The following is a 9,625-nucleotide window of genomic DNA, read 5'->3' on the forward strand; positions in this document are numbered from 1 at the left end:
TCGGAAAGATTCCCTTTGACACCAAACAAAGACCTGAGTGCTGATAGTGTAAATATTTATTTCAGGAAGTGAAAAAAGGGGGTAAATGCATTGCAGAAACAGCAGTGTCCAGCATAAAGTGTACAAGATGGTTCCTAACATGCCAGGCAGCTCCACTCCTGTATCTACAGACCAAGGCAGTCACAGCGAGGAGTAGACTGATCACTGCCTACCTTTCAATCATTCTCTAAGTGCTCCCTGCTGCAAAGAAAAAGAACAAGCCAGAGGCCACATGACATTTCCAACAGGATATAAAAGTGTACAGCAGTGCAAAGTGAGAGATCCTCAAACAGTTAACATAAGGGCCGTGAATATCTTCAGGGCAAAGCTTTCTCTCTGCTGCCACACAGAACACCGCAGCCATGAAGAAACCGAACACTGAGAGCTGCCAAATCTAAATGTTGACAGGCCTAAACTGACCAAACTGAAAGAGCTGAACCAAAGCATCAGTTACTTTTTAGACAGAACACCAGACATGCATTCCCCCAACCTGCCGACAAACATCCTTTAGATCGTTTTCTTTAATGCGAAACATCTTCCCATTAATTCTCCTGTGTAAATATCCCCTAAAGACAAATGTATATGGACCTAGATTAAATGTTTAAGACTGCAATGAGCTATTAAACTGAACCTAAAGTAGACATTGGACCACAGTCAGGTGACAACCCCCCCCCCCCACTCACTTTTCTTTTCAATAGAAAATAACAGCACGATTCAAAGGATGAGAGAAAGTAACGCATTCAAACAACCACTGGCCTTAGTGCTGGAAGTGATTTACAGTACACACACTCAAGAAAAAATACACAAATAAATAGATTTGGAGTTCAGATCGAAGCTGTGGCTCTTCAGATTGGGTTGTGGCTGCACATTTTATGAATTTGTTTTATAATCACATCGTTTTAAATTAAAAGTGACGTAGCATCTGTTGCATTACGAGCTTAATGCATCCGAGTCTTCAAAAAAACCGATACAAGGTGGGGCGCCGCCTCACTCGCGGCTCGAGGAGGTTTAAAAGGGACCAGACAACCAGACTTAACCTCACAACACCATAACACACACACTTCAGTATGCCGGGACAGAGAATGTGATTTATACAGACAACTATTCAACAGTTTAAGTACAAATCTTTAAAATACAATTGTAATACTGACTCAAGGAAAATACTGCAGTAATCCAGATTTACGTTGCTTACCTCCTTCGCTACTCTGTAACTGAAGGAGAAAAGCCAAAAGGTGAACACATTTGTATTTTCCTTAAAGTCGCGACTAGGATTCCCTCTGTCAGAAGAGAAGCAGATGGCTGTTTTGGTGTGGGAGGAGGGAAAAATAAGATAGAAAGCGACAACCACTTAGTGGCAACTTTTCCCACCAGGAGATCTGACAGCAGGACCCGCAGCCGGAGCAAGGCTTCCTCCTGTCCTCGCTAAGCTTCTGCAAATCAGAGGCAAAAAGCTAGTCCTGTTGACGAGGAGGCTAAGAGAAGGCCGAGGGAGTCCTCCGCTACGAGGACACAGTCACCGGGTTCAGAGAACCGTTCCGGCTGTAGAACTTGGAGAAGGCCTCTTCAAGAACCGACGCAAGTCGTGGCTGATCGCCCTGAAACAGAGAGGCGGGGGGGGGGGCAACATGTCAGAGGGTGCTGAGGTCATGATAGCAGGAGTGTTCAGTCTGAGGGTCTGATGAAGAATTTACCTCACTGATGAACCCGAGCTGAACCAGTTCCACCGACAGCTCGTTCACGTTCTCATCTGAACAGAAATACAGGGCGGAATGGTTTTGTAATGACGGCACAATGCACCGTCAAAGATCAAGTAAAAGGATTCAGCCCTGATGATCGAGGCGATAAACAAAGATACTCACTTGGTAACAAATCGCAGCTCAAGTGCCTGTTCAGTTTATCCTCCAGCTTCAACAGTAAGGTCAGCTGAAAACAGAATAAAATAACCATTACAAAAGACAGATCAGAAGATAAAACTCTTTCATATATGATTAATAATACGAAGCAGAGACAGCTTTAATGTATCAGAATGGAAACTCACATGATGCTTGCTGCCCTCGTCCACAGGCTCAATATTGCACTGCATCTGAAGGACCTGCGAAGGACAACAGATTAATAAACGATGTGCAGACTAGGACAATTATTAGAAAACAGCAAACATGCAAACCCCAAAACAATTCACACAAAGAGAAGCTTATATCTCCAGAAACATTATCAACTCAAGATCTCACCTTCCTGGTCTCCAGCTCTGCAGGTTCAGGAGTCGGGGATTTCACTGAGGGCGGCACAATGGGCGACTTCACCGTCTCCTGCTGAGGCTGCTGAGGACACGGTACCCCAAACGCCGTCAGAGGGTAGATCCCATTCCTGATGCATCGAGGAAAAGAAGAGACAGGACTTCGACTGAAAACCAGTTCATGCGGTCCAGCTGCAGGATATCTTTAGTTAAGGCTCTGCTGACCACGGATTTGTGTGTATATCCAACATCCAAAAATGTCCTATTTCTGTCCTAAAACTGTTCAGCAGAATGAATAAACTTTATTTATATCAGCCACCATGAACAGAATTGAGTCAAAATACCTTAAATCGGTAGCAACACACTATTAACACAAAGATTGAAAACAGAAAGCTGATCATTTTAGGTTCATTCAAAAAGTACGTTTTTAAATGTTGTTTAAACCTATCTGTACTAGCCAGCTAAGACTAAATCCAAAGACAGAGTGTTCCATATCTTTTGGGCTGAAAGTGGCTAAAAGTAGGATCCCCTGAGGGTTTTGTGGCAACCATGTGAACAGTTAGAGGACCTAAGGGTTTGTGGAGGTCTAAAAAACAAAAGGTAGTCTGTGTACATTGGCTATGGGAGGGGAGGCCAGAGTCATAGAGTTATATGATCAGTCATTTTCCATCTGGTTTTTCCAGTTTAAAAACATAATTATTTACCAGCATGAATACAAGACAGACTCTTCAAACACACATTAGTTCTCAGCTGCAGCAAGGCCCTTTTCTTACCTCACATCCTCCAGGAACTTGTCCAGCTCAAGAGCCGGGAACTGAGAGAGCCTGAAGCAGAAGACAACACGTTACTCCTTCTGAAGATTCAGCAAACCAAAAAGCAGAGCCTTTCAATGCGTTTCAAAAGGTAGAAGAGGTACGTTCAGGCGCTGTATCATTCAACTGTAATGCAACCTGGAGCAGGAAGAGGTCTATCCAGATAAATCTTGTCAGTGTTTTGTGTAATTCATGTAAATATTAATAAGGTGTCTCGGTGTGGTTTCACTCACTTCATCTGAACGCCCTCTTTGGCCTCGACAATCACCAGGTTCGGGTCCATGTTCTTCGTCATCTCTTCTAAAGCATTTTCTGGAATCATATCTGCAGGAAACAGAGAGTGATCAGAAGCACCATTCACCTGAGGGACTTTAATGTTGGTGTTCTCTGGGCTGTGTTTAAGTCCCAACAAAGTAAAATAAAGTGAATAAAAGTCTCCATTGTTTGGCAAATGAAAGACCTTTATGAGGAAACAGATCATCTTCCAATCTTATTTGTAATATCTGTGTATTTGGTTTGAACAAAAGGCCAAAACTGTATATTTAAAATATGAATAGCCAGGAATCAGTCAGACGACAGATTTTGTGAGTGTGTGTTGGTGTGTGTGGTGTGTGTGTGTGTGTGACTCACGTTGGTGGCTGACGATGCAGTGTGCAGCCAGCAGCTTCAGTAATGGCACCTCGAACAAGGCCTGGTGAAACAGCAGCTCCTTAGCAGTGGGCCGCTTACTGGGGTCCACCTCCAGACACTTCTGGATAAATTCCTGAGGAATTACCGGGGGGAAATATCTCTAGGTTATAGATTTCTCTCCCAGACAGCTTTACAGGCTTTGTATACTCGTGTATCGCTCACTAACCCGCTGCAAAGGGTCCTCCAGCGACTGAATGGCACTGTTTATGGCTTCTTGGGACACATACGATGAATCTCCGTTACTCTGGATTTCCAACACAGCCATCTGAGGGGGGGATCGGACAAAGAGGGGTGATTGGAAGTGACGCATCAATACAAAGACCAAAGTCAACAGCAGTCATTGGTCCTCCCTGCAGTCCTGATAGTATGTTTTAAAAGTCTGAAGGATTAAAAACAGCAGTTCTTTTTTTCTGAGTGAACTGACATCCTGATTTCTATTTCAGTAATTACAGTAAAAGGCAAACTTTGCATGTCGAAACCTTTGGTGACATTTTTGTTTAGAATAAATAGTGACATGCTACAGCAGGGCGATCAAATACATGTTCCATAACCAAAGAATGAGTCCCAACAGCTGCTTTCCTCTCACCTCTAAGGCGCACATCCCAAAGGAATAGATGTCCACGGCTGTGGTGACATTGGCAACAGCTGAAAGCAGAAAACCAAACCCATCAAAATCACAGAAACTCTCGGATATCTTTTAAAAGACTATTTTGAACAAGAAAGAGTTTCTTAAAAAAATAAATATCATTTTATTAATATGTTTTTTAAATTGAACCGTTTCACTGACCCTCAGAATCTGCCATATCTATGTGAGGAGTCAAAGTTCAGCATGAGCTACAAAATAAGTCAAAGGGTGTCGTACACTACACAAAATATGCAAGCTGCTCATGTTTTGAATTGTTATTTTATGCCTTTACTTACTTGTAGTTGGCCCAAATGTTGGTTTTTGCATTATGTTTAATCCCAATCATTCTGTACTGCTTAAGCACAGAGATGGGGAAACGTGCAACAAATTTCCCAGGCTATGATGCAAACCACGGTGTAACCAGGCTCTCTCTCTCTCTCTCTTTGAGGAGAAAGGTCTGGATCTTACCTCCATATTCCGGAGCAAAGAAGTGAAGGCTCTTCTGCTCTTCCCGACACGTTTTCACATGGTTGTTGATGGTGTCCGGAGCAACTGAAAAGGAGGAGGAAAGTCTTATTAACAATGCAGCTAATGCAAGGTACTACTCCTAATAATAATAGTGAGGGCATCTGTAACAAAATTGGCCAGAGAGGGACGTAACCCTGGCTTTCCAACAGGCTCATCTTAGAGCTCTGTTGATTTAAATGATCTGTACCTGAGCCGATCTTGATGAGGCCGTTGTGCTGGATGAAGATGGTGTCACAGGTCAGGTTTCCGTGGATGATGGGAGGTTCACAGGAGTGCAGGTAGCTGGAGACAGACGAACGAGGGGAAGGTCAACAAAATCACTGTTACCACAAGAAAGAACATGGCCACATTTGAACAATAGCCAGGGCCCCATATCACAATGTATTATTGAAAACGACATAGCTGAGAGAGAAGAACGTTTCTGTTCTTCTTACCTGAGGGCAGACAGTATCTGTGTGCACCAGCGCTTCCAAGCCTGTCAGACAGGAAGTGGGTTACAGAAAATTAAAGCTGGATGAATAATGGATTTTATTTTACAACAGTTAGTGACTTGTCAGCATCATTTCCCAGTCACCTCATTTCAAAATCTGTGGAGGACTACATACCTTTTCATTCATGGTCTTGTGGTTTTTCTTCGTCTTCTTCAAAAACTGCTTGAGACTTCCAGAGGACATGTACTCAGTGATGAAAATGACCTGCAGGAAAGAAAAGGAATGACATCAGATCAACAAAAAACCCATTACAATCATCGTGTATGATTTAATAAAAAGGGGACTCATTTCAGATGATAACCCACCCTCGCTCTGTTCTCTTTGACGTCCGCCCAGTACTTGTGAAACTTCACAATGTTCAGATGCTCCAGCTGGATCAAATTATCAAAAACTGCTTTGACTTTTTCCTAAAACACAAACAGAAAAGATGTCATTAGAATTTCAGTTTATACGTGTCACATTTGAACAGAATTCTACATCTCTCTTGTCAAATGTAATGTTTGTAAAGGCCAAGTGAGCTCATCATCATGTCTTAAAATAGAATCATGATAATGCCCTGGGCTTCTCTTTAGCAGCAGCTTGGACCAGTGGTCGAACAGTGGTCGTGTAAGGTCAAGGTCAAGAGAAATGTCGACAGCTGTGAACGAGCGTCCATTAAAAGCAGCTCTGGGCTTTACCTCATAAAAGACCATCAGCTGTTTGATTTCCATGAAAAAGGTTGATTAAAGGTTCAATAACACAGAGCGCCATTCTCTTTCAGTCATGTGCACGTTGAAATACAAAAGCTGCATGTTGAAATCAGTCTGGCACCAACTTCTGTGTTTTTAAATCAGAAATGAAGCTACAGACTAGATCAGATGCCATTTCTCCTACAGGATAAGAGTGGGTTAACAGAAACCACTTCAGAGTATTGCAAAACCACCAAAGAAAAATGAATAAATGTCAAAGAGTTTAAGCCAAGAAAAAAATGTGTCTGCCTCTACTCAGCTTACAGTGTGTGTATGTTGCTATGGTGCTGGCAGCAACAAGTCTTACCACTTGCCAAAGAAGCTTGAAGCCATACGGGGAAAAAATGAAAAGCAGTAAGCTGCTACATTGTTTTGAGATCACAGTGGGAAAAGTAACCTCACACAAAGAAAGCACAACCCTTCTAACCTCTTCAAAACATTGAACTCCCCTGTGCTCAGTTGACAAAATAATGTGGACATAACTGCTTCAGACACGACTGCCTTCGTCCACAAAGCGCTGCACCCACCTCCTGTAGCTTGAAATTTTTCCTTTCTGAGAACATGACCTCATTCCACACCACCTCCACTCCTTCCTCCGTGTCCATGGCCAAGTAAGCATTATCGATCCCAGGGACATTGCGCTGATTCACCTAAAGGAGGAAAACAAAAGAATGCATCAGGCTTACAGGTTTTCATTTTGATACCCAACATGCCTTGGTTAAAAGTGTTCTTACAGTCAGCAAAAACAGGAGACGAAGTGGGCCAACCTGTGAACCAGTTTTCATTGCTTTCACACAAAAAACACTCAATGACCTCCAGAATCCATGTACTTAATAAAGGTAAACATGAGGCCTCCTCAGACATATTTCCATGTATATAGACTCCTGCATTTAATACTACACTTACAAAATTCTCTGCGACATTAAGCTTGCTGTATTTTTATTTTTTGACATGTTTATAGCTGACTATCTGCAGTACTTAAACGTTGTTCTAGCAGGATCATCTTGCACCATTTTAGTGTTTCATGTCTTATTCGTGTTGCATCGTATGAGGAGCCTGGGACTTACAATGTCCAGATCTACAGTGACTATGACAATAAAGCCTTTGATTGAATATTTAGCAAAAGGTAAACACGAGCCGTCTTCAGATTCATCCCATACCTCTTCTCTGCGTTTCTGCCAACGTCCACAGGGGCTTTCCTCCAAAATCTCCGACTCATCCTCGCTCTCCTCTTCCTCATCCTCCGTGGCAGCAGTGGCTGGAGGCTGGGTGACCATGGACACAGGGGGAGACACGGTCTGACCGGTGGGAGCAGCTGCCACCGACTCAGTCTTCACTTCCTGGGCTGCAGAGTCGGAGGCCTGCTTGTTATCTCCCTCTGACATCTTCTTGGTGGTTGTCAAGCCCAACAGCCAGCTGTAACACCAAAAGATACACCCAAACACACCATCAGCACCATATTCAACATACATCTTGACTACTGTTGAAGTAAGAAAACACAAAGTGGCAAAAACATCGCAGTGCGAAGCTAGCTTTAGAGCAACGGAGTGCACTTGGTGGGTGTAGCTGCAGCAGAGGAACAACCTTTGCAAAATAAGCTTAATTAGCACTCTACATCAAAGGACATTATAACCGGCATCTCAATTATGATTAAAAGCACATACGTTTTAAAGACGAAAATATAGCGATGCCAGCTCCAGGTTAGCAGACTTCCTCCTGCGCAGACCAATCCCAGCGTCTTGTTTTGATAGCTTTGTTAGCAGAGCTAGCTTTGCGACGATGCTAGCTCCTTGGGTAACTAACTGTACACCGACAACATGTAACAGCGTTTACTGTCGGTGCTTTATCCACTTATATTAATATTCCTCGATGTGTCACTTGGTCGCCAGCTAGCTAGCCTTAGCAGCCTGACGCCCCTGAGTGCTCCTCAAGACTCCGGCTAATGTGTGCTCTGAAAATTAGCCACCGCTAAGTGATTAAAACTACAGAATTGTACTGCAACGCCTGACGTGGACACGTGTACTGATTAATATCATCACTACAGTTAACATACACCCGACAGGGGAAACAAAGGGATGTTAAATCTATCATTAATTTTATATCCTCTGACCACAACGGCTGACTGACTTAAGGTTAGCTTAGCAGTTAGCCAAATATGATGTCGACAACTTCCAGATGCAAATTGCACTACGAGCTCGGTCACAGTGTGGTTGCCAGATAGGGTTATCTCCATCCCCCTTCTGAGGTGTTCACATTATTTCTAATAATATTAATAATTATAATATTTTACTGGGTTTGGTGTGTAATGTGCTTCAATTGGTGTAGGTTAATGTGGCATATAATTATCTGAGAATTTTGCCCTATATAATTATAAATGCAACATTTCTTCATCAAGAGCACCATCAACTTTTTTCTGGAACATCAAAAAACCCAGATCAAGATCAAGGAAATGTCATTAAACATAACTGTACAATAAGGTAATGGGGAAGTCCATTTTTGACAGTGAAAAGAATATCCAACCCCTGTGAAAAATGTTTAATATTCCTTCTCTTGAATGTCTTTATTTTATCACAATAATAGTACTGGACTGAATAACTGAGTGAAAATAAACATCTTGAACCACAAAGCCGGTTTCTTTCAAACCTGGCAACCCTCCTCTGTACAGCCTTGCTCGTTTTATTTGATATGAGAATGGATTGACAGACAGTCAGACCAACTGGATCCTGAATACTGGATATGATGACTGGTGGGACAGGTCGGTTATAAAAGACCATTGAAAAAGGAAACGTCAAGGCGTTTGTTTTGCCACTAGGTGTCAATATTACTCGAAATTCCTCATGTTTGGAGTAATTATGATACAGTGCTTGTCTGTTGCGTTAGAATAAAATCAAGTAAACTGTTCAAATATCGGATTCGTTGGTAATTATAAGCACAATCATTATTCAATTATATCAAATTGGTATTTTAGTACGAACATCTACATACATAGCGAGACACTAGGCTACATCATTTGTTCAATGCACTGCAATTTTGAGTTTTGTTTGCAGATGTATGGTAGACAATTTGACTACATTTTTTCTAATGCATCAGGCGATTACTGCTATATTCATCTAATTCGGATTCTTCTGAAAATATAAAATACATATATCTCAAGGCCAATTTCACAAAATGACAAAGCGCATTTTTGTTTTCTTTCATACCCAGAGCAATGAATCCCAGCTTCAGTATATGAGCACACACTTGATAAGATAATGCATCACTTGCATATTTAAACAACACATTGCAAAAGATGTCTAAGTCATTATCAACTGGGGAAGCTTACAGTGATATCTACCAGTTAAAATGTGGACCCTACTCACTGTTACTGTCTACAGGCAACACACTTCCATTATGTTCAGTTTGATGTACAGATTTTTGGACAGCCGCCTTCATCAGCACATTGAAACTGTTGTGTCAGGGTCTCTCTTAAGGAGACCCCT

The 9,625-nt window shown here is 42.2% G+C and overlaps 1 protein-coding gene across 1 annotated transcript; it reads right to left on the minus strand.

The window, feature by feature from the left end:
• Nucleotides 1-41: 41 nt before the first annotated feature.
• Nucleotides 42-8,317, minus strand: nrbp1 (nuclear receptor binding protein 1). Its single transcript, XM_063902548.1, has 18 exons — nucleotides 7,811-8,317; nucleotides 7,307-7,562; nucleotides 6,674-6,796; nucleotides 5,724-5,825; nucleotides 5,533-5,622; nucleotides 5,362-5,402; nucleotides 5,115-5,209; nucleotides 4,868-4,951; nucleotides 4,361-4,419; nucleotides 3,941-4,039; nucleotides 3,715-3,847; nucleotides 3,318-3,408; nucleotides 3,046-3,096; nucleotides 2,268-2,403; nucleotides 2,078-2,131; nucleotides 1,899-1,962; nucleotides 1,731-1,786; nucleotides 42-1,634 (listed from the first exon to the last, which is right to left on the minus strand). Exons 2-18 carry the CDS (start codon nucleotides 7,529-7,531, stop codon nucleotides 1,539-1,541), a joined length of 1,599 nt encoding a protein of 532 aa, XP_063758618.1. The 5' UTR covers nucleotides 7,532-7,562; nucleotides 7,811-8,317; the 3' UTR covers nucleotides 42-1,538.
• Nucleotides 8,318-9,625: the final 1,308 nt, after the last annotated feature.

Source organism: Eleginops maclovinus, chromosome 15, assembly GCF_036324505.1.
Source record: "Eleginops maclovinus isolate JMC-PN-2008 ecotype Puerto Natales chromosome 15, JC_Emac_rtc_rv5, whole genome shotgun sequence".
Classification (NCBI taxonomy): domain Eukaryota; kingdom Metazoa; phylum Chordata; class Actinopteri; order Perciformes; family Eleginopidae; genus Eleginops; species Eleginops maclovinus.

Bases quoted from the DNA above. Each gene is read 5' to 3' on its own strand.
- nrbp1 (XM_063902548.1), bottom strand. From the start codon at position 7,531: ATGTCAGAGGGAGATAACAAGCAGGCCTCCGACTCTGCAGCCCAGGAA. The intron at 6,797-7,306 runs GTATGGGATGAA...TTCCTCCTTTAG, and splicing joins GGCAGAAACGCAGAGAAGAG to GTGAATCAGCGCAATGTCCC. The intron at 3,097-3,317 runs GTGAGTGAAACC...CTTCTGCTTCAG, and splicing joins AAAGAGGGCGTTCAGATGAA to GCTCTCTCAGTTCCCGGCTC.